Here is a 25,801-nt window from a genome sequence, read left to right on the forward strand (position 1 = left end):
GACCCTCGAACACTACTTCACTGACTGCCTTTCCTCGTACACACACGTGTGTGTAAGACGCATGGGACTGGGCTGGTGTTCTTGAGGGCCCACTGAACAGCTCAGTCAAGCCTGCTCTGAAGAAATGACCCAGCCCCGAGTTCACCCAGTGTGAAAGAGCACAGGCCTGCAGTGCTGTGACCCATGGAAGGCTTCCCAGTTACGGCGGCCATCATGCCAATGCTCACTTCACCGAAGAGAAATCATTACAATCTGAAATACTGCAGAGAACAGAGAAGTCATTTGCACAGTAGTGTGCAGACAAAGTAGGTTAGACAATGAAAGAAGTGAACAAGTCACACATTAAACCCTGATTGAATTCCATGGTGGGGGGGGGGGATTGTTGTGGAGAACTCAATGATAACTGCTCAGTGGTCGAGAGGCTAAGGGCTGATGGGTATCAGAGCAAAACAGACTGGGAGATTACAAATGATGCTAAGGCTGCTGTGCATGAGGAGGAGGGTGTGTGTGCGTGGGCCTCGGTGGACATGCTTGATCCAAAACCGATTCCACGGTCGTGACGTAGATCATCAAGAAACGTGCATGGATGTGTTCAATGCTGTGTGTGTGTGTGTGTGTGTGTGTGTGAAAGGGAGAGCTATAAGGGTACGGATATCAATAAAAGGAAGACAGGACATGACAGGACTCGCACAAACCACTACGCTATTCTGTTTACAGCATTGTTTTATAATGCACGATGCAATGCACAACATGAAAAGAGCTGAGCATCGCACAAGAATGCACCACAAGAAATACTGTGTGTTTCAATCAAGCGGATTAGGCTACGTATAAACTACATAACTGCCTTCCTGTGCAAAAGACCTACATGCTTTAGTTCATTGTGATGCAGCTGAAATTGGATCAGACTGATTGAGTCGGCAGCTTCAGGGGACTTTGGATCAGTGTGCCCGTCTCTCCGTAACTCCATTATGCTATCATAAGATGCCATTTAATTTACAACAAGCTGAGAAACTAATGAAGGAACAGATAACATCTTTCTATCAGGATATTCTTTCTCTCTCTCTCTCTCTCTCTCTCTCTCTCTCTCTCTCTCTCTCTACCCCTCTCTTTCTTTCTCTTCCTCCCTCTCTTTTAATCTCTTTTCTGTCCTAGTAAGTTTTTTGAGACAAAGCATCTTTGCCATGCAGAACCATTGTGCAAATGTGCTGCCAGGCAAATTCATACTTAAAGACATCATTACCTTATAAGAGGGGCAGGTGCAAAGAGACCCAATGTTTGTATCTTATTAAATGTCTCCATTAGAGCCATTCATGAAAACAGGAGGAGACTCAAGTGCTGTGTTTGTCAGTAGTTTGTGGAAGTTTGGGGAGAGAGAACTGTGTGTGTCTGTGTGTGAGAGAGAGAGAGAAAGAGAGGACTGTGTAAGAGAGTGAGAGAGAGAGAAAGAAAGAAAGACAGAAAGAGAGAGAGAGAGAAGACAGTATATGTAATTGTAGTGATTTGTAGTGAATGGCTGAGAGGCAGGTTTGATTCCAGATCTGTTGGCCACTTGGCAAGAGAGAATACAGACTCACACACACTCACACACACCCACTCACACACACACACCACCACACACTCTGGACAGAGCAGTCCACTCGTGAACCAAGTGCAGCGCTGTCACTTTTGTGCTTGGACGAGTGAAAACAATGCAATAGGCTTGGAGGTGGATGCCAGCAAGGAGTCTGATTTAAACTAGGTCCATTCATGTCTGAGTATGTCTGTGTGTGTGTGTGTGTGTGTGTTTCTATTTCTCTGTGTGTTTGTGGGTGAGCCTTTCTTTGTATGTGTGAGAGGGTGTTTTTGTCTGTATGTGTGTAGGCTAGTTTTACACCCTGCAATCACAACAGCACAAGATCCCAGTGCGCTGTAAATGTCCAGGCTTTTTCTCTCTCAAGAAGTAGAGGAAAGGAAACTACTGAAGTGCAGATTTAGTAACACGTACACAGAACATTAGAGAATCAACCTCATTTAACAGCTTTAAAATACATCTTAAAACATGGTTAATAAATAACCAAAATGTGAGCATTAGTGGGTTCAGTAGAACTTTATTTTATTTTATTTAACTTTATTTTACTCTGTTATATTTTGTCAATGTTATGTTTGATATAGGCTATATGTTAATGTATTTTTAAAGTTGGTTAGCCATTTTCACTCTGGCAGGGGGACTGCCAATAGAAACTAGCCTTTTGGGTGCATTTACATTTTAATGTTTATTAATGTACACTGTCCCTCTTCATCAAATAAACAAACTGAAACTGAAACTGAAACTTAAGCGCCTGTTTTAGCTCATTTAGGTTATTCTGTCACAACGTGAACCTCAAAACACGCCATGGTATGTTTGTGTGTATGTACAGTACAGTATGTATGTATGTATGTATGTATGTATGTCTTTTTATTCTCTTTCATGTCAATCGGTGGTTGCATGATTCCGCGCCGGTGATTTAAAGACACCGTTCCGATGTGGACGCTGCAAATTGCAGTTAGAGGGCGGTGGCATGCGTTGATTACGCAATCAACCGCAGGTTTAGTTGATTAAACATAAACTCAACAGACACAGCGTTTAGGCCACTGTTTACATGGCGCCCTCTAGTGTACAGACATCTGCCCCAGAGTGCCAATGAGCTGGGCTCCCAACAGGCCCATTCAGATGTACAGGAGTCACAGCACACACCACAAACATGTGGCACTGCTTCAGGTCATGGGATCTAGGGCTCAGAGGAAAGGCTCTCTCTCTACAGTTTATACATATGTGCAACAACCAACCCACAAACACTAACTCTTTCTTTCTCTCTTTTTTCCATTCTTTCTTTCTTTAGTTCTTTCTTTCTCTCTCTCACACACACACATGCAAAAACACACTCTTACAGTGCGTACTGAACTATCCTAACTATTCTTCATGCTGGCTCTCCCACATCTCTTATGTAACTTAGTTTACTTTATACTCTATATACCCCTACACATACTGTGTCCCCTCTCCAGCCGGCAGAAAAAGGGCAGCCATGGGTCCTTACAGGTGGGAGTTTAATTGAGAGGAGATATGTGCTACTGAGTCATGCTGGCATCTAAGACACACACACACACACTCACACACACACACACACACACACACAGCTGTATCCCCCCCCCCCCCCCCCCCCCCCCATGTACATTGCAGCGGTTTGGAGTGAGGATTCAGATATAGGGGTGTGCAGCCGACATGTGTGATGCTGTTAAGTTATTAATTCGGTGGATGCTGCAGTTTGAACGTGTGTTTGTGTGTGTGAGTGCAGGGAGAGAGAGAGAGAGAGAGAGACAGAGAGAGAGAGAGTAGGGTGGTCAGGAGGCTTACTGAGAGCACACCATGTCTAAGGACACATCCTGTCTCTTCTAATATGTATGGCTCTAGCATATGCATGGTGGTAGGTATGGAAAAGCCTCCCGCAGGTATTGTGTGAGTGTGTGTGTGTGTAAGCTTGTGTGTGTGTGTGTGTGTTTGTGAAAGCTTGCGTGTGTGTGGTTGAAGCCTGCGTGTGTGTGTGTATAAGCTTGCGTGCATGTAAAAGAAGCTAACCCCACTCTGGCCTTGCTTCATTGATGAGGGGAGACAGGCTTCCTCTCGCCTGGGTGAGCACGCTGTTGTATGGATTACATGCCCTGTGGAGCTCCTACTCTCCCTTCGCTCTCTCTCTCTGTCTCTCTTTTCCTCCCTTCAAACCCTCCCACTCATCTCCCTCTCCTTCTCCCTCTCTCTCTCCTTTTTTCTCTCTCTCTTTTCCTACCTTCAAACCATTCCACTCCATCTCTCCCTCTCCCTCTCCCTCTCCGTCTCTCTCTCTCTCTCTCTCTTTCTCTCTCTCTCTCTCTCTCTCTCTCTCTCTCTCTCCATTGCTCAGTTTTTCTACGATCCCCATGGAAATAGCTACACCCACCCAAGCATGACCTAAGAGCCTACATTATCGAATGAAAAGGAGTGGGTGGGGCTGGCTCTCTCCGGGACAACCTGTAGTTCAAGCAGGAGTACTACTATTTCCACACAACTGCACAGGACATCATGTGACATTGACACACACACACACACACACACACACACTAAGAAAATTGACACACGAACCAACTCTCACAGAGAAGAATAAGACTTGAGAAGTCACTGCAGTCAGGCCCCGAAACATGGGTCATTCACATGGTTGTGGTTAAACTAATTTTCCGTGAGTGACGCATTTACAACTGCATAGATTGGGAGGTTGGCTTTGTGGTCGTGGCAGATGAACCCTTTCAGGGGTTGAGGTCCATTGTTAAAAAAAACGCTCGCCCGGAGCCATTTCAAACAATGCATTAATCCTCTGTTTATGGGGAGTAACAGCCATTCCAGATGTGGTGGATTATGCCGACGGTGCAACCGCAGGCTAACTAACCCCAGCAGAGTGATCCGCGCAGATGACTGAGGATTAGCATAGCGTTGCGCTAGTCCCCCATGACTGCAAACACCGAATGCACAGACCGAATCAACTGCCTTTTAGCAATTCCACTGGGTGTGATTATTATGGATTTTCCCACTTAACCTACAGCTAACCCTAAACTTGCTGGGCTTTACTGAGTGTGTGTGTGTGGGTGTGTATGTGTATGTGTCTAAGTGTGTGTGTATGTGTGTGTGTGTGTGTGTGTGTGTGTGTGTTTATGAGCATATGGGTGTGTATATGTGCATGCTTGCAATGTGTGTGTGTGTGTGTGTGAGTGTGTGTGTGTGTATGTGTGTGTGTGTGTGTGAGAGTGTGTATTCTTGTCAGTGTGTGTGTATGTGTGTTCATGCAATGTCTGTGTGTGTGTGTGTGTGTGTGTGTGTGTGTGCTGATGTTTTCAGAAGTGAAGCCACGCAGAATGTTGAAGCCTGAATGCCTCACTGGAGACCAGAGACCAGCGCACAGCTGCACAAAGGCCCTCAGCTGTTTGCCCTGTTCCTGTTTGGCATCGGCACTCTTCGCCCCTCGCCTCGCCACAGAGATGCCCTGGCCAACACTGAGTCACAACACACACTGAACCCTTCTCTCACAGGCAGTGGCGGACCTACCATTAAGGCGAACTAGGCAACTGCCTTAAGCCCCCACCCAGCAGAAAGCCCTCGACGAGTTGCCCACCCAGGCACCGATGGGCCGGCCCAAGTCTATAACCAACCGGCCCTCCCGCAAATGTTGTCAGTCGTGACAGTTTTCCTTGCTTCACAGAATACATTACATACCTCTAATGATAATTATTAGGAATCACTGTCTGCTATTTATACTACTCCTAGTGACCTGTATTCACACTCATGGTTACTATTTTCTTTACTAATCTAATCTCCTCCGTCAGTCTTACTATGTTTATTTGTTATTAAATGTCAATCACTCTAGCCTAATACTTGCGTGTCTCGCTCGTAGGCACCTTTAACAACCCTACACACACACACATAATCACACACCCAGCATGCAACACTACCATTACCACTGATGTTTACACCCCATCGTATGTTCTGTTCTGTTAATTTCTACAATAAAGTTCAAACCAGTGGCGGCGGACCTTAAGGGCGATTGTGGCGACGAACTGCCTTCAGGAAAAGGAGATTTTTGCCTTCAGGAAAAGGAGATTTTTTTTCTCTGTCGGAAATTACCAAATGTCGAATCAGGCAACAGTCGCAACAGTTGTGCTTCAGAAGGCGGCGTCTCTATTTGGGGCTAAATGGAAATCGCCCCAGATCTCTCTCACTCTAATGTTAAATCCATTCTCTTTCATAAAAGAGGGCTCTCAATGCATTTTCCATGGCTTCCGGGAGGGCTCGCCATGCTCCATTCTTTCGTCATAAGTATAAGGACGTATGTGTTTAAAAAAAACGGTCAAGGCATATTCTGTCAAGATGTCTAACATTCAGTGCAACAACTGGAGTCACTCCTTGAAAGAAACTCATTTTTAGTCGGCGTACTAATTAAGATAAATTGACAACAAAACAATTAGGACTTCCTACACCAAATGTATCGATTCAACAGGTTTCTACAAAGGGTGGAATCCTACATCCAAGAATTGGAACAAAAGAAAATCATGGCTAGCACGCTGTGAAGTGGCTAACGCGGTCTGTATTCCTTTATTTGTAGGCTACCACTGTCACTTTTCATTAGGTTGTACAGTGTGAATGTTCGCTTTTTGCCCTAACACTGAGTTATTTTCTTTGTGAAGACTTATTTAGCTTTTGTTAGCCAATACTTTCGAGATCAGTCAATAAATATAGTTGGTTTTGATTTATATGTTGCCCCCTTCTTTACGTTGTTACTGGACATATTTTATGTGTCCTGTAAAGCTATGTTGCATCATACAACATTTGAGACATGTGGATAATTTAATGTGGAGCCAAATCATGTTTGCTTATGAAGGCTCCTGAATGCAACTTTCTTCCATATAACTAGCTACTGTAGCTATGTAGGTAGAGGGGAAATATTTTGATTGTGTGCTGCCATCTACTATACAAAAAGGTATTGCTGTATGAGTTAATCAGCCTACAAAAAAATTGATATTGCTTAATGTAGGATACTAGCCCAGAGTTAAGCATATTCATCTAGCAAACTATACCTACCTTGAAGTGTTACAATAGCCAGTATCATTTTATTCCATGTGTCCATCCAGGCAAATTTGTGGATCCAAATGTTATTAAAAAACATAAATAATGTTATTTCTTTGTAATCATCCAAAATGATGTTGGGTGTATGGGTATTTTGCATACATTGAGTGGGCAACGCGCCGTATATTAAGTGGGCCGCTCTGACAGACAACTCCCGGGCCACTTTTTTCCCCCAGTCCGCCCCTGCTTTGAGGTGGCCCTTTTTTTTTTGCATTAAAAGGACGGATGAAGAGGGCCCCTGGCTATGTTCGCCTTAGGCCCCCAAATGACTAGATCCGACACTGCTCACAGGGACCCATCCTGATGGAGCAGGGTGGGACAGGGGCAGGACACACAATGGGGCAGGTGTTGCCCTCTGACTCCTGCTGACAGTTCTCCACCAAATTGGAGGGAAAAACATTATCTAAAGGTGAATCAATTACAACCGACATCTTAGGAGAGATGACACTCTTGTTCACCTTATTTTTACTGTTCCTCATGTGTGTGTGGACCAGACTCATGACACACGATTATGCCAAATGTTTTATACGCATATAATTCCACAGTAATTGGGCAACCTAAAGCAATCTCAGTTGAACAGGACAGTGTCTACAGGGCGATGGGGCTCCTTAAAGACACCAGACAGGAAACAACAGTCATGCAGAATGAGCAGTTGTGTTATAAGCTGATGACTAAATCTAGAATGACGTGCATCAGGATTCGATTATTTCCAATTGTGCATATCCACATGGAAGTGATTTTGGATTGAGTGCTTCTGAGCATGGATCAGATGAATACAAGCAAGTACAATCCAAATAGTGCCCTGACCAGTGAGAACTGCAAGCCTTGACCCTTCTAAAGCAAATAGCTCTTTATTGAATAATTTAAGATAATCCACTAACAATGCATTTGACCAGTTGTTTCACTGGAAGACGACCAAGCCAAAGCACTGAAACTGGTATGTGTGTGTGTGTGTGTGTGTGTGTATGTGCATGCTTGCAATGTGTGTGTGTGTGTATGTGTGTGTGTGTGTGTGTGTGTGTGTGTGTGTGCGTGTGTGTTAGGCCACTTACGTTGTGAGGAGCCAGCGGGACTGTTTGGCCAGGCCGAGGCAGGCTACCAGGCAGATGACGAGGTCCAGGATCAGGATCAACAGGTACGTCAGCCACCTGCACCAAAATACACAATCAACACTCACATTCAGAGACAGGAACATCAGTCAACAGTCTTTCATTTGGTAATGAGGGTTTCGCTCACTGACACGTCCCTTTCTTTCTCTAATGCTCTCTCGCTCTCGCTCTCTCTCTCTCTCTCTGTCTCTCTCTCTCTCTCGCTCTCTCTGTCTCACTCTCTCTCTCATTTCTGTTTGCATGTGAGCAGGTACAATACATGGAGGCAGGGGAATGTAACAGTTGTATGTATGGCCTGAATGGCAGTGCATCCGTGTGTATGAATATGCGTGCAAAACACACTTCTTAAGAACCCCTAGCAGAGTCTGTCAGTAGCCCACGCGAAACTGATCTGTTCACTGATCACATTCCATGGATACTTCAAGAAGTTGCGGTCATTCTTCAGTTCACTGCGATTCCGAGTCCACACCAGATGGTTGAGAGGAAAAGCAGGACCATCCACATGGCTGAATATTTCACGGTCTGAAAAGCCAGTCGGCTGGACAACTGCTCTAAGGGAAGAGGGAGCAGGACAGTGACCAATAGCAAGGAATGCTCCACTGTGACTGTGACCACGGTCTCTCTCTCTCTCTCTCTCTCTCTCTCTCTCTCTCTCCACGTCTGTCTCTGTTTATCTCTCTCTGTTTCTCTCTCTCTCTCTCTCTCTCTCTTTCTCTCTCTCCATCTCTCTTTCTCTGTCTTTCTCCATCTCCATATTTCTCTCTGACACTCTCTGTCTCTCTTTCTCCATATCCCTCTCTTTCTCTTTTCCCTCTCTTTCTCTCTCTCTCAAGCTAACGACAAGCAATTTACCCTCTCCACCAAGAAAGCGGGAAGAGCTGCTTTAAAATAACATCTGATTGGTCCAGGTTGTGATTTGTCGTTTTTGTTCCAGCATGATTTACGGCTCCATAACTCCCACTAAGGAGGACATCTCCTCCAGCTCTAAATGTGAAATCAGGAGAAAGACCAAAGGGAAGAAAACACACAGTAGCTTCCTCCATGAAAATAAATCCCTAACCCTGACTGCAATTATCTTGTGGGCCTCGTAGCACAACATTAACAGCAATATGCTTGGAGCTATCGCTTTAATCAGCTTAAGACCCTGTATACAGGACACCCGAGATGCCTTGGACAAATGTACCCTGGCAAATTTGCCATGGACAGAAGATTATGTTTTCTGGTGAAGGAACAGCGTTTTTTAGTTATTTTGAGAGCACACACAGAATAGACAGTTAAAGGACTGTGTGGATGAGGAGCCATTTGCTGAACTGAACAAAAACAACATAAGATCAGAAGCACAGGCTGTACCTTAAACACAAGTATGCCTTGTTCAGAAAAGTGAAGACTATGAGAAAAATGCCAGGAGTTCACCATATTACACGGCACTAATTCTTAACATGCTCCCTCCAGCAGAAGGACCTATGAACCAGAAAGTAACTCAGGGCCATATCATCTCATACATTTAATTTCATAATTAGTCTTTGTTCAGCTCTGTTAAGAGGGGAGCACATGGTTCCTTCATTTTCAACAATTCCAATAAATTAGCATCTTGGCACTAATAAGTGAGACAGAGTTTCTCGAACAGGTGGCTGCACACACACGCACACACACACGCACACACACATACACACACACACACACACACACACACACACACACACACACACACACACACACACGCACACACACACACAGACACACACACACACACACAGACACACACGCACACACACACACTCACAAACCAAACACACCACACACACACACACACAGGCTTGGTTATTCTGGTGTGTTTATTCAGCTGATAGATAATAAGTAAGGATGTCTCCCTGGCCACTGCTCACTGTTTGATGAGCGCTCAGACTGCTCAGGCTGGCTCCCCAGCTGGCCCCAATCAGTCAGGCACAGTAACACCCGCAACAACAACAGGTGCAGGCCAGAGAGAGGGAGAGAGAGAGAGAGACATAGGGAGAGAGAGACACATAGGGAGAGAGAGAGAGACATAGGGAGAAAGAGAGAGACAAAGGGAGAGGAAGAGAGAGAGAGAGAAAGAGACATAGGAAGAGGGGGAGAGAGAGAGAGAGAGAGAGAGAGAGAAAAAGAGTTGTGGCTGCGACAGCACCTGGAGTTTCCAGAAACATGGCTACATGTGGCCGGGGAAGCACTTGAGAGCGGCTGATTTACATTTGCTTATTACCCCTCTATTCTAGCATTATCTACTAAGGAAAAGGGCTTTTAATACCTGTATGAATACCATTCTGTATACCATTCTTCAGTAAATTAGGAGACCTTGGAGAAAAGAACTAAGCAACAAATCTATTCAATATGACAAAAGTGCAAGGAGATCAGCTAAAGAAGTGCACACCAAGTTAGGTGTTAGAGATGTCAGGAAAGGAGGTGTTCTCAGAAAAAGATCGAGGAGGTCATTCTGTGAGAGGAATTCTGAGGCCTGAAACACGCCCTTTGATAGCCTTAGATCACAAATGGAAGTATCGATACCAGCGTGGTTGAGTGAAGGCTTTTCGAGAAGAGGTTTAACCCAAGCCTGTTTGAATGCTGTTGGAGACATCCCTTAAGCCAGGGAAGCATTTATCACATGTGTGATGGCTGGCTTGGAGGAGGTCGTGGGAATGAGGATAATGGGGACATAGAGCAGGAGTGCAACATGTCTGGGTTGAGGCTGCACATGGAGAGAGATGGAACCCCTGGAACCCTTAACGGGGGGGGGAGATAATTGGCTACTGATGGCCACAAGCATTTTAGTAAAGAAAGAGGCAAAGGTATCAGCTGTAAGGTTTGTATCTGGTGGACGAGGTGGAGGATTCAGTAGTGTTACTTTAAAGTGTTTTCAAGAAATAACAAATCAGACTTATCCCCCTACACGTATGCATAGCATAGTTACTAATTCTTTCATAAATTTTAAGAATAGAAATGGTCATTTTTGTATTTACCAAATAGTGCCCAGGCTTTTTCCGGCAACATTTTAGTGTACGCATTTTTGACTGAGGCTTTCAACCATTATATTTCTTTTGATTCGGTTTGTTCAGCATAGAACCACCAGTGCCCCAACTGATCCACACTCAGGCGCACCGTTGAGCTCTATTCCATTTTTGACATTTTTACATTTTAGTCGTTTGGCAGACGCTTTCATCCAAAGCAACGTACAAAGGAGAAACAATCAAACATAAAATATCTGTGCATTTCCAATTATTCTATTCTTATGCACATCAATGGAATCGCGTAAACATTCCACTGAATGATGTCATAAAGGTGACCAGGCAACATGATGATGTCACAGAGAGTCTATTAATTACTCCAATGCATGTTGGTTTTCTACTTCAGTGTGTACTCAGTCAGCCTAGAAAGAGGTTGATATTTGATGGGAATGGGATTTTTGGCATTTTTGATGTGCTTGTGCTGCTGCAGAGCAGCCAAGCAGGAAACTGACACAGATAAATCGAGACGTCGGGCACTCCGAAAATTGAAAGTTGAAGATCTGCAAGGAGAACTAGAAGTTTTGGGAGTTCCATTTAATGATGACGGCAAAACAAAAAAGAGCAAAAAAAAGCTGAAGAGAGAACTCAGGAAACTCCTCATAGAGGAATTCAGGAGAGTTGACCTGGGGATGGCACGAAAGAAACCAGAAATATCATCTGGGGCCATTAAGGTCCCTATAGCAGAAGTGGACTCATCATTAAAGACAAACAGCAATGTCACTGAGAAGGGAAAGAAAGAAGGGAAAGATGGACATCTGGAAATAAACTGCGCGGGATATCTCTGTGCTGTAGATCGGAAAACTGAGCTGAAGGGAGAGAACAAGGATGGGACAGTGGTAATAAACGCTGTGCTTCAGGACGCTCTGGATCAGGTGGACCCAGCTCTAAGTGAGTATAAGTCTAACACAGATGTCTCAACATTTCAATATGCTTTCCAGTATTGTTTTAATAAACTGAGTGGCATATCTTTGATGCAGATCTGTCCAAAGAGGTAGAGGGACAGGTATGGGATGTGGCAGAAGCACTCAGGACCGTGCTGGATAACGGGGATTCTGCTATGAGTGAGTATGAGGGCCAAACACACTCAAACATACTCCTAGCATTCTCGTAGATGTAACCAATCCCATATTGATCCCTCTGTCATATGTTCACCTTTAGATTTAACAAGAACGCAGGAAGGGGGTGAAGAGGAGGTCACGGCCGAGCTGAACAATGTTTTGGAACAGGTGGACTACAGGACTCAAAGTGAGTATAAGGCCAAAAAAGATGTAGATATTTCAACAAACTTGCCAGTAGTGCTTGCAATGAACCACCTTGCTGACTTTAAACTACAGATTTGGAAACAAAGCTGGGAAAAAACAAGGAAATAGAGCAGGTCATAAAGGCGGTGCTTAACAGCATGCTCAATAAGGCTGATGCTACTTTAAGTGAGTATACATGTGGCTGTGCCTGTGCCATCCCTTACTGATGCTGATGAACCATTTTTATTCAACATAAAATGTCTGTGCATTTCCAATAATAACATTACATTCAAAACAGCAGACGAAGACACTGCTAGAAAGGAGGAGGAAAAAAATAAAGTACAAGTGGCTTTGGATGTGGCATTAGCAGCCATGAAAACACAGGGTACGTAGAGGATGTGATGTCACTCGTTTGCATATATGTTTGGCTTGTTTTGCTTTTAGATTGCTTGTAATAAAATACCATGCTTGTTTGAAACTATAGATCTGAAAAGAGAGAAGGCCAAAGAGAAAGATAAGGAAGCCATGCAGGCTTTGCTTGACAGTATGTGCCTTCAGATTGATGCTTTTTCAAGTGAGTATGAGCAGAGAATTTCAGGAAAGGAAAATCTCATATACAGAGAAGTAGGTTCAGGGAAATACTGTAGTTTTACACCACAATTTCTGTTATGTACAGATGCAGGGCACAACAGAAAATAAAAAACAAAGACCAGGAGAGGAGAGGAAAAATAGGCAGTGCCAACAACGCACCCATCCATACAGCAGAGGGGAAGGACAGACAAAGAAAACAGAAGACAGAGTTAGAAGGAGTAGACAGGGACAGACTGTCTATCTGCACAGCCAATAAAACCTTCTATAAAAATTATGAAATAAAATGTATGAGCAAATACATATCAAAGTCTATTGTTTACTACTTCTAATATCCACAGTTTTTTCCTTGCTAATATACAGTAAGGGAATTCTGGAATAAGGCTGCAAAGATAAATGTTAAAATGTTTACTATCAAACATTAGTAGCCTACTGTCACTTTGCTACATGAATGGGACTTATGAAACAGAACACCACGGTAAGTAGGCTATTTGACTACACTACATCTCTTAGTTATATCAGCCTTTTGTAAGCGTTCAGTGAACCTGTGGTATACACAGAGAAGGAAGATACTTGCATGTTGCAGTGCTTGCATGGCAACAAAAATCATGAGTGAGCTACGTTAGCTATCGATAGGTAAGTAACGTTAGCTAGCACCATTAAGGAGAGTTGATTAGTGAGCTATAGCTAAATTAACAATCAACAGGAATATAGTTCGAACCAGCCTGGAAGGACTTTTAACGTTAGGCAGAGCTCACTAACGTTGATTATCCTTGGCATGCGTCATCTTACTACTGTATGTTGCAAGAACATATTCAGGTGTTTAATAAAAGATCCACTTAGGTAAGATTATGGCTCCAAAATAACCACCGATACAGTTTAATTTAGTTATGCTACTTAGCAAATGTTACTTTATGTATTTAACGATCGTTCTGCTGGCGAGATAGTTCGGTCTGCTTGAATAACAGTCCATCAACCTGAGCAGGGGAGAGAAGAAAAGACATGACCTGAGACTCAATAACCTGTCTCTCTCTCAGCACTCTGACACCCACAGCTTAGATGGTTCATGTTCACAAAGCCTTGGCACCATACAGCTTCCCATCAGTGATGGGTCTAGGTGTGGGCAACGTGAGCGATAGCCTGGGGCACCGACGGACCGAAGATGAACAGATAGGTAATGGAGAGTAACAACCCCCCCCCCTACACACACACACACACACACACACACACACACACACACACACATACCGACCTCTTCCTGGAACATAAAGTACAACGGAAAGGGAGAGGGGATGACTGGGGCATCCACTGCCACCACTACATCTAATAGAGAGAGCAGAGCTGCATGTACACCATTCATCCTCATGGTCATGGGTCCATTAGCACTGGTGAGCGGTGCCTGATGCTTTTACTGAGGGGAAATAATCAATGGCCTACATGAGGCACCACCCACGTCTCTGACACGTCGGGTCATGATGGATGGAGTCCAGACCAGTCGAAGGTGAAGAACAGACAGTGATGATGATGAATTGTGGAACCTTCCAGAGAGAGAAGGCTAATATGGATCGTGAGAGGAGGAGACCACAGCCTCTTTTGGAGCTGGACGTTTATTTCTATTCATCTTTACTGTGAGAAGGCTTTTCTGAACTAAATTACTGAGCCTGATGTGCTGTGAATGAATGAGAAAGCAATCTTATATGGTGCACAAGCAAGAAGAAATGTTCTTCAGTTCTGAAGAATGGCATAGACGTACAGCCAGACTGGTTGTCTGAAATTCCCTACCTGAATAAAGCGTCTGTTAGTTTCTATGAAGCTGACCTATGGGCTATGGCAACTCTTATCCCTAAAATAGAGAGCAAAAGAGCTGTCAAGGGAGCCATGTCAATCATGTCAGTTCACACTCTGACTCTGTCCTGAACATCATTTTGCCCACATCTCAGGTATTCCACATGTGTGCATGGAAACTCCAGTGGGTGAATATCAGCCTAAACTCAGGGTCTCAAAAACCTATTTGGCTGGACAACTGCTCAGAGGAAGGGAGGGAGAGAAGAATGGAGGGAGGGAGGGAGCGAGAGAGAGAACGCTAGAAGGCTACTCCTCTGTCTACCTCTTTCCATCATGTTTGTTTCGGAAATCCTCAGTGAGTGAAAACCAGTCTGGCACCAGCCTGGCCCACCTCGCCCAGGGGAAGGGGTCCTCACCTGTAGTACTCCACGCGGGCGGTCTGGTCAGCGGCTGCAGCCAGGTCAGGCAGCTCATCCCAGCTGGGCAGGCCCAGCAGCTGCTTGATGATGCTGTCGGCCATCTGTTGCATGAACTGCAGGGTCTGCACGAAGTCGCCGCGCGCTGCGAAGATCTCGTCCAGCCGTGACAGATGCGTTGTGAGGCCGCTCTCCATGCTACCCATGGTGCCCGCCACCTGACAGGAGGGAGAAAGGAGGGCAGGGGAAGGGAGGAGAAGAGGAAGAGAGATTGTGAGTGAGTGAGCCAGACATAAATACACACACATGTACAAACACAACCGGTCAGACAGACAGACAGACAGCTCAAGATTTATTAGAGTTCAGTTGGCTAAACTAGACAATGCATTGATCTGAAAATCATACCGGGAGCAGTGCCAACTTTGATTTTCATTCTGAACCCCACCCTGTTCAATATTCACTGCTGATGAGCACAGAACAGGTGCTACAGTCTGCATCTCTGGCTAGTGCACACTATAGCATAAGTGAATCAGACTCACTAGTGCCCAATATAGCATAAGTGAATCAGACTCACGAGTCACGAACAAGCCTGTTCACAAATAAGGTGCACAAACAAGACACTGAATACAAATGCACCCCCCCCCCCCCCCCCCCCCCCTCACTTGTGTGTGCCTATTTCACCACAAATACTGCCGTTTATTGCAAGGGGGTATCAAACAAAACAAGGCAGTCTGTACGGGACGATTGCATTTCCTGTTGGTGTTGCCGCATGAAGTAAAATCCAACTGATTGAATAAATGCAATGTATATCAATTCATATCATATACTGTATCAATCAGTGCGGGCACATGATGGCAGCACTCCGATCCTATCCGATTCTCTCCATGGGGTCTCCATGGGGGGTTAACTGCTCTATCTCAAAGCACATGGAAGTGACAAAACTAGATCAGTTAAAATCAAATGCAGAATGTTTACATCTGCTACCGTTGATTATACAGTAAATACGTTGTGAAATGAAACAAAACCGTTGATTATACAGTAAATACGTTGTGAAATGAAACAAAAACACACCACAGTTAAAGTTGTATTAGTATTGATTGATTCACATCGATATGAATGGATTACATGACTAACAACGGGTGGAAAAGTAAATAAAATAATATTTGTTCACTGAATTAGCGCGTTCTGTCCCAAACAGTTGCGTTCCAGTTTCTAAGTTTCACTTTCGCTTTCAGTATTTCAACGTGAATGAGAGGGAGCACAAGAACTGAGCGTCTAGCAGCGTTTATCATATCATATACATTATATATGATGCATGTATATGTCTGTGGGCACGATCTCAAACACGTGCAAAAGTTGTTGTTGTCCAATTTGAATCAGATACGAGAGACACATGCACGCCCAGTCCAATTACCAGCGGAATCGAATCGTGTGTCTGGGGGTTTACATCGGAGTCCAGTCGGACTCAAGTTGGACACAATGAATCTAGTTCTGGGGAGTCACATGTGTCCAATATCCAATTTAAATCGGACTGAAATCGGAAATTGGACGCATGTGTCCACACTGATTGTATGTGTATCAATGTAAAGTATATGAACCAGCATAAGGCAATATGCAGGACATGACTTCAAGTCCTGCTGGCCTGATTGCTTTACTTGAGTCAAGCTGAATAAATGAAGACAATGTACATAAACCGAAACAAGGCAATAAGGCTGGAGGAGATGACGTCTACGCCATTAAGAGTGCCAAGCAGAAAGAATGAAGACAATGTTAATCGATCTACCCCTACAGCATACCCACATGCAGGGGAAAATGAGAGAGCAGGGAAGCCTGAGCAGGCGTGTGTGTGTGTGTGTGTGTGTGTGTGTGTGTGTGTGTGTGTGTGTGTGCGTGCGTGCGTGCGTATGTGTGTGTGTGTGTGTGTGTGTGTGTGTGCATGCGTGCACAGAGGTTATTTTCAATCTGTGGCCACTCGGGGGAAATGTTTAGGGAGTGCTTCCTCCCAACCCCACTAAAACACACACAAGTACACACAAACATACACAAAACTCACACATGCACGTACACACGCACGCAACCACACACATGCACACACACACACACACACTAACACACACACGCTCATGAGTGGTTCAGCATGGCTAAGGGTGTACACATGCCTCAGAAGGAGCACTTATTTTGAAATGAAATAAATAAAAGATGACACGAGCGAATGGAAATAGTCCAGTGTCCACACTTGCCTGCTTGTTAGGCATTCAGTCCAATTGGTGGTTTCCCTTCCCAAACAACTTATCAGAGGCCTGTTATTTTGTGCTGTTTGGTTCCCAAAGGGTTGATATGTGTGCACTCACACATGGAAAGGGAATTACGGCTCATATTTTGGAAATATACTCTACGAAGAAGGGGGGGAGGGGGAGAAAAAAAGACAGAAAGAGAGAGTGACAAACAAATCAAAAAGTGATGAAGTATGTAGAGTGTAGGTCCATATGTCTCCCAAACCATAATTCCACTTCTCACATATTCCAACCTGGGGCATGATTGGGGCATGACTGGGGGGTGACTGGGGACTGACTTGGGGGGTGACTGAACACAAGAGAGGCAGAATAGGAGCCACACACAGAGCACTGATCCTCTCTGCTGTGATCAACCTCATCCCCCTGATTTCCTGTTTTTCATTTCTGGCTCTTACAGCAATGAGGGCCATCCATGTTCTCAATCGCACACGCACATGCACACACACACACACACACACACACACACACACACACACACACACACGCACACACACACAGAACACCTCAATAGAAGGTAATTCAATCCAGGGTTGCTGTATCCCCATCGCTCATCTATATTGATTTAGTCTGTCTTTCGGTCCATTCAATGCTGTTATCAGATCCAAGTGAAATGACTCCACTTCCCACTATCTCTCTCCCCCCCCCCCCCACGCCCACTGGTTGGTTGCCAGAAATGATTTCACATCCTTATCCCCCTCCTTCTCTCTCTCCCACCATCTCCCATATCTATACTCACACACACACACACACACACACACACACACACACACACACACACACAGACACACACACACACACACACACACAGTTATTACAGTCGCTTTGCAAAAACAAACTCGTCCATCATGAATCCTCGACCGCACTTTAAAATTACGACCCTGATATCTGCACGGCTGCAGCCCCGTAACCCACTCCGCCTCCGTTTCTATTTCTGTGGTCAGCAGTACACGACTACGACTGCTGTTTTTCTTTTTTTTGTACTTATTTATTTATTTTTCCTTCTTATCCTTCCAGCGTTTAGGGCTATAATTGATTGCCTGGGCTTATTCTGGGTAGAAAGGCTCCTGAAAATTAAATTTGAATGGGGCAGCTCAGGCGTGAAATACTACACAGTTCTAAAGTGCACCACTCGGCTTGCTAGACCAGAAAAAAAGGGACTTTCTTCGTTTTCATTTTTTTTTGTGATGTGGGCCATTAAAAAAAAATGCTGGGAAAAAACTAATAGTGCTATAATTTGAGAGAGAAAAAGTCATAAAACTCATTCCAACCGGCATTTTTTTTATATGAGGAATGTGATGATTTTCTTCTTGGGTTCTCCAGGGAGGGTCTGTCTTCAGGAAGGCCAGAGCGAGAGAGAGAGAGAGTGACGTAAGCAAATCAGCCTCTCAGTACAGCGGAGACAGAGAGATATGGAGTGAGGGATTCATAGAGGGGGGGGGGGGGGGGGGGGGTGAGTGTCAGGGATAAATACAAAGAAAGAGAGTAGGGCAGAGAGATGGAGAGAAACAGAGAGAGAGAAAGAGGGGAAGAGAGGGAGGTAAATAAAGAGAGAGAGGGAGAGAGAGAGAGCAAAAAAGAGAGAGGGAGGGTTGGCAAGGGTATAGTTGGGTTTATACATCTCCATCGTTTCCCAAGTTTATTGTTACAGACTCTTTTACACAGGCGCATGCAAAGCCTTTGACACTCCAGGCACTTCATGTCAACCCATTTACGCTGGCTGAAATAGAGCTAGCATGTGTGGGTGTGTGCACTGGAGTGTGTGAGAGAGACATAGTGTGTGAAAAAGAGCAGAAGAGAGAGAGAAAGAAAGAAGTCAGAGGGAGAGGCAGGCATAGCAACTGTAGACATACAGCTCACCTTGTTCTAACAACTACCATAACATACCATGTTCACCATGAGCAGGAGGGGTAAATATACCTTCTCCTTGTGATGAGATGCAGCTTTCATCCCTTTGGGGAACCATAGTGTGCTTTCTCTGAAATGGATGCCTAGGAATGACGGTTGACTTCCCCTAAGAGATGCCTTTGCCACTAGTTTTACAGTAACAGCTCCTTTTCAAGGAAAATGTAAAATGACCCCCTCTCCCTCCCAGCATAACGGACTGCAAAGCATCATTCGGTACGGTGGCAAACAGAAAGAGAGAGAGATTGAGAGAGAGAGAGAGAGAGAAAGATAGTGTGTGTGTGAGAGAGAGAGAGAGAGAGAGAGAGAGAGAGAGAGTTCACAGAGAGTGGGTTCACTGCTTGAAACTGAACTTGGCAAAGCCCTCAGTCAAAACGTACAATGCAAAACACAATGGACTTTTAAAGTACTAGTCTGTCAGTCACTTTCTCACACACACAAACACACACACACACACACACTCAAACAAACTTTCTTCTTAGCCCCACTGAGGCACAGTCCGCGGGTTCAAAGTTTACAGGCTTACTCAGACTCATTCAACTTTTATTCCTGAATGAGCCCATTCAAAACAGGAGGGCAAACAAGTCCATTAAAACCCCATCATGAATGCACTGTGTCTACCACTTCCTCTGCACTAGCTCAAACTACATCAGGCTCATGATGACGGGAGAAAATGTGAACTGCTACCCTAAAACTTTTTTGTTGTGTGGATGCGTTTTGGTGTGTGTGTATGTGTGTGTGCTTGTTTGCCAGTGTTATGTGTGCGTGTGTGCGTGTGTGTGTGCGCGCGTGTGTGTGTCTGTGTGTGTTTGTGTGTGTATGTATGTATGTGTGTATGCATGTGTGTACGCATGTGTGTATGCTTTGTGTATGAGTGTTTGCATGTGTACACATTTCAGTGTTTGTGTTGGGTGTGTGTACGTCTGTGTATGTATGTATATCTGTGTGTGTGTATATGTGTGTGTGTGTCTATGTGTGTGTGTGTATGTGTGTTTTTTGGGTGCGTGTGTGTGTAGGTCTGTGTATGTATGCCTGTGTGTGTGTGTGTGTGTGTGTGTGTGTGTGTGTGTCTATGTGTGTGTGTGTATGTGTGTTTTTTGGGTGCGTGTGTGTGTAGGTCTGTGTATGTATGCCTGTGTGTGTGTGTGTGTGTGTGTGTGTGTGTGTGTGTGTGTGTGTCTGCATGTATGTGTGTGTGTATGTCTGCATGCATGTATGTGTGTTTGTGGGTGTGTGTGTGGGTAGGTCTGTGTATGTATGCCTGTATGTGTGTGTGTGTGTGTGTGTATGTCTGCATGTATGTGTGTGTGTGTGTGTGTGTGTGTGTGTGTGCGTGTGTGTGTGTGTGTGTGAAGGTCTGTGTATGTATGCCTGTATGTGCGTGTGTGTGTGTGTATGCCTGTTTGTGCGTGTGTGTGTGTGTGTATGTCTGCATGTATGTACTGTATGTGTGTGTGTGCGTGTGTGTGTGTGTGTGAATATGTTTTTGATTAAAGCACTGGCTCAGGTCCAGGAGTCCCTCTGCGCCGTAGCGACACCATCGTACCCTCTAACTTTGACCTTCGTGGAGTCGCCAGAGTCGCAACGGCTGCCAAAAAAAAGCCCTCGCCTCCACGTCCCGTATCTGCCCCAGCCCAGAGCCCCAGGCTTTTCTTTCACCCCACAAGGGGAGACCCAGGGGTAGAATTGTATTTACATTACACAATTACATTAGCATGCTCATAGGAGATCATAGAAATAGGAGATGCTTAGATTGGCCGCATGTGTTATCCAAATGTCCTACTCCCTCCTCTCTCCATCTATGCTCTCAGTCCTGCATTGTTCTGATTAGGCTGAAAGGCAACAATCCACCACTAAAGGTCTCCGCAGTCCTTGTAAAACACACACACACTCAGGCTACGGTGGACGTGTAAAATCACGGCTCATCTTCTGATCGAAACAGCAAACTGTAGTCCTTCCATTCAGCTGTCAAATTTGGCACTTGCCGGTTGAGAGAGAAAGATTGGCGCTGCCGTTATTTTCTTTCGGTGTGGGGGCTCATTGTTTCACAGTGGGAATGGTATGTGAACGAGGGGGGCGGCTATGCTGGGCCTTTGCCATCCGAATGTACGCGCCCCCCCGCCCCCCCCCCCCCCCCCCCCATCCCCCCGCCCCAAAAGAAAGAGAATAGAAGGCCTCCAAAAACAAGCCGGATTGAGTCCGAGAGTCTGTTTAACTTCCGCTCTATAGACACTTTGAATGTATTTTTTTTAGTGTCTGTGTGTGTCTCTGTCTGGGTATGTGTATCTGAGTACATGACCGTGTGTGTGTGTGTGTGTGTGTGTGTGTGTGTGTGTGTGTGTGTGTGTGTGTGTGTGTTAGACTTCTCAACTTGACTGAACCATTGTCCAATCACTGGGAATCCTAGAGAAACCTCATCAGAAGGGCTCCAGAGCGTTGTCCGTTTCAGAGCGGCTGCCATTGAAGGCCTTTGTGTGCCAGGCTCCGTGGCTAATTCAGGGGGCTACACTACTGACGACTCACTTCCCCTGCCAGCATCTGACAGAGAGGGGCTTTGTGTCACTCAAAGACAATGCTAGTCAAACTATCCCAGCATGCTTTGCACAGCAGAACCTACACACACACACACACACACACACACACACTCACACACTCCTCCACATATAAACTCTGTGAGGACAATGTGTGGAAATTATAATGAGTTTTCCTCTGTTTCAATCCTTTTTACCCCAAAAATACCAAAAACATGTTATTGTGTATGAAATGCACAAGCTGATGACAACAATTGTAATTGCTTTTCAGGTCTTGTTCTCTTTGCATTATTCCAAAACAATTTGAAGATTATTCCTTTAATTTGGTTCGGCGTAAGCATGATGAATAGCCCAGTGGAGGAGCCCATATGGTGTTTTTCCCCCAAGGTGAGGTGATGTGATTGGGCTACACCCCCGGCTCATCTGGGCCATGCTAATGGAGTCATTAGCGGCGCTAGCACCCACCCAAATGGCCCTTGAGATTTTGATCAGGTAATCAGGGGAAGAAGCATGGCGCTCTCTCAAGGAGCCAGACACCCTAGCTTCCACTCTCCTAACATTAAACAACTTGTGTGTGTGTGTGTGTGTGTGTGTGTGTGTGTTTGTGTGTGTCTGTGTGTGTTTGTGGTTGGGTGTGTGTGCGGGCGAGAGAGAGAGACAGAGTGAGTGAATGTGTGTGGGCAAGAGAGAGAGAGAGAGAAAGTGAGTGAGTGAGTGAGTGAGTGAGTGAGTGAGTGAGTGAGTGAGTGTGTGTGTGTGTGTGTGTGTGTGTAAGCAAGAGAAAAATAGGGAGAAAGAAAGTGAGTGTGTGTGTGAGGCTGTCTGTGAAGTGATGTCTGGGTTTGTTTTGGTGTGAGAAACATGTTTATGTGTTTGTGTATCCAGTTTGTATCGAGTTTTGTACCTGTGCATTTGTCCCTAAAATATGTGAAGCCTTAATGACCGTGTGTGTGTGTGTGTATCGATGTGCATGTGTGCATATCTGACAGCGTTGTGTGTTTGTGTGTACGTTTGTGTAAAATTGAGTGACTGAAGCTGATCATATACCGCTCACGCCCATCCTGCCTGGACCCACAAGTGAACGCAAACACAGTTTATGAGAACATAAACCCCAGCTTCATAAATACCCTTCCCAGTACAGCAAATATGTAATAATGTTTCAAAAAGGGCAAATAGGTGACACGCCCTCATTGTACAATTGTACAATGTAGCGACCTCTGCTGAAGGTCACCTGCTCTTTTGGGCAATGTAAACTTACAGAACAGCCTCCATGAGGAAGGCAGTACACCAGGTACTGACAGGTGGGCCCTCTACTTAGTGTAACAGCGTCCCTTCAGTCCCAGGTAATGTGCAACCTTCACACAAGTTAAATAAAGCACCTTCTTTCCAACGGTATGCATCCCAACCTAACTGACCTGAGTCCAATCTGCTCTTGAATTATAGGAGTTCGCCACACCTCTCCAGACAGATCAAGTAGATCAACTAGTCTAGTGATCCCTGATTCCACAAAACTATCCATTACTGAACATCCCCACTGGATCTTACAGAGTGGATTACAAAAAATAAACACCTCTCAATTAGGAACAAAGACGTATCAAGCCCTCCTCCCCCAGATATCCTAAGAATTGAAAATGCAAACGGAATCCATGACACTATATAATTTATGTATGTATATAAAGAGAGAGCGAGGGAGAGAGAGAAAGAAAGAGAGAGAAAGGGAGGGAGAAGAAGAGTGTGAGGTGGTGTGATCACTGAGATATCTAATCTAAATGAGAGAGATCACATGCAGCACCCCCATCCAAATGTACAAGAAGAAGAGAAGAGAGGAAAGGAGAGAGAGACAGGAGAAAGAGAGAAGAGAGAGTGTAAGGTGATGTCATCAGTGAGACATCTAATCTTAACGAGCCGTAGGATGAAGCCCACGCACTCTGCGCTCCACATGTGCTCCGAGACAGCGCTCACAAGTCTCTCGGAGCACTAATGAGATTCATAACACTCTTCTCACAAACACGCCACAGTCTCTGAGGCTCCCTATCTGACACCGCCATACCGCCAACGGCACAAGCTGCGCACCGCTGTTGGTTTTGGCATCAGTTTAGGCGCGATCTGAGTCCGATCTGTTCCGATAAGGAGAGCGACGCCTTCAACAGAGCTTTATAGTTACAACAAAAGCAGTGCTATATATAAAACCCTCCCTAATGACGTGACGAGGTGACGCCTATGAGGCCAGTGGCATGAGCACACACAGATGGGAAGCCATGACCGCTCTGAAGGACTCTTGCATTTTTAGGAGGAAATTCCAGTCACTCCAGCGTCCAGTCATTTATCTAAGGACTAACAACAAGAGCAGACTGATTGATACTCCTAGTGGACACTCCTCTGTGTGTGCATTCACATGACCCTTACAAGTCACTTACATGTGTGTGCGTGTGTGTGTGTATGTGTGAGTGTGTGTGTGTGTGTGTGTGTGTACGTTTGTGTGTGTGTGTGTATGTTCTATGTACATGCATGTATGTGTGTGTGTACTGTATGTGTGTATGTGTGTGTGTGCTCTTATTTTCACAGCCCATTCACAAACACCTCCTCAGAACCATCCACACCATCATCACACCCAGACACCCAGACTCCCAGCCCCCCTCCTCTAGGCCACCAGGAGCACACCAGTGTCCAAGTCCAGTCCAGCTCACCTCACCGCGTGGAAACCCCATGTATAGTCTGACAGGCCTCTCCATTGACTCATCACAGACATAACACTCACGGAGAGAGAGAGAGAGAGAAGAAAGAGAGAGAGAGAAAGAGAGAGAGAGAGAGAGAGGAGAGAGAGGGGGAGAGAGGGGGGAGAAAGAGTGTGTGTGTTTGTATGTGCGCATGTGTGCATTGTGTGAGCGTGTGTGTGTGTGTGTGTGTGTGTGAGAAAGAGAGAGGTATAAATAGCAGGACTCTCAGACGGGGAGGGCTCGAAGGTTACAGGGGGCCAACGGTCTGTGTCTGTGCTGATGGCCCTCCAGGGCCCCGGGGCAGGGGGAGAGGGGGAGGGAGGGAGGTGGAGGTTGAGTGGCTCTGGGAGGGAGAGGAGGCACTTAAGAGCACACCATTGTGCAGAAGGGTCCGGAAAGTCATTTGTGACATTTTGCACTGAGGCCCCAGTGGACCGGATTTACCCCCCATTGACACAATACCTCCTCCCTCCTCCCCTCTCTCCTCTCCTCTCCTCTCCTCCCCTCTCCTCTCCTGTCCTCTCCTCTCCTCCCCTCTTTCAGGCCTGTGTCCTCACATCACCCCTACACACATACACTCCTCTGACTCAGGATGTCGGGAGAGCAGTACTCTCTCTCTCTCCCTGGTCACAAATACCCGATGACACACCACACACACACACACACACACACACACACTAACACACACACACACACACACACACATAGTGTTTGAGAGTGTGTTTGTGTGTGTCGCTAACCGCTGTGATGGGCTGATGATTGCTTGCTGCTTCGGGCCACTTGTGACTTCTGTGTTGTCCAGCAATTAGTGGCTTGTGTGCGGGTCGCACTGGGAGAGTTGGTTTTGTTTCTGCTGAAACTATGCCCCACTCACAGTGGCCACAGACAGCGCTGAGAACAGATATGGCAACCATCAGTGAGTGCCATCACCAGTGCACTCGCTACAATCTAAATGAAACCCATTAAAGGTCTTACAGATGGAGTCGCTAACATACCACTGACTCGTTTCCGTTGTACACAGACAAGATCTCAGAGGGCACCACTGTTGAGGATTCCTGAGATGGCTCTGGCTCAGGCTCAACCTCAATCTCAACCTACCCCATACTTGGAGCTTCCCTCTAAGGCTTTCGATCGAGTTTTGTTTGTCCCACACCATCGGACAAAGGTCCAAGCAACATTGATCTTTCCTCAGGATAAATGGCCTTCATTACCACTGAACAGCATGCTAGAGCGATTTCTACCATCCAATCAGAGTGAGCCTCTTGGGCTAATTGCACCATCTGGCTGGGAGCTGGATAAAGCACTGCTTGACACGCTGTGACAAGAGCTCTCCATCCCAAGAAGACATCATGTGACCTGGTCAACTGTAAAGATAGGGTCAATCCCAACAGACTATGGCAGAAACCACTTATCAAATGAAGCATTGACTGACCACGTCCACCTCCAGTCAACAAGGGTTTCAGAATACATGGGAAAGCTTAACATGTAACTAGAACACATTATATTAAATCTTTATTCA

General features: G+C 45.4%; 1 protein-coding gene across 1 annotated transcript in view; it reads right to left on the reverse strand.

Annotated features, from left to right (window-relative positions):
- ttyh2 (tweety family member 2) overlaps positions 1-25,801 on the reverse strand; it is a gene marked incomplete at its 5' end in the record, with an annotated part of 72,385 nt that overhangs the window by 15,537 nt on the left and 31,047 nt on the right. The window contains 2 exons of the mRNA XM_080834149.1: positions 7,714-7,809; positions 14,839-15,056. Coding sequence (XP_080690275.1) covers positions 7,714-7,809; positions 14,839-15,056 — 314 coding nt within the window. The remainder of the gene's footprint in view (positions 1-7,713; positions 7,810-14,838; positions 15,057-25,801) is intronic.

The sequence above is a fragment of the Sprattus sprattus genome (assembly GCF_963457725.1).
Source record: "Sprattus sprattus genome assembly, chromosome: 3".
Taxonomy (NCBI): domain Eukaryota; kingdom Metazoa; phylum Chordata; class Actinopteri; order Clupeiformes; family Clupeidae; genus Sprattus; species Sprattus sprattus.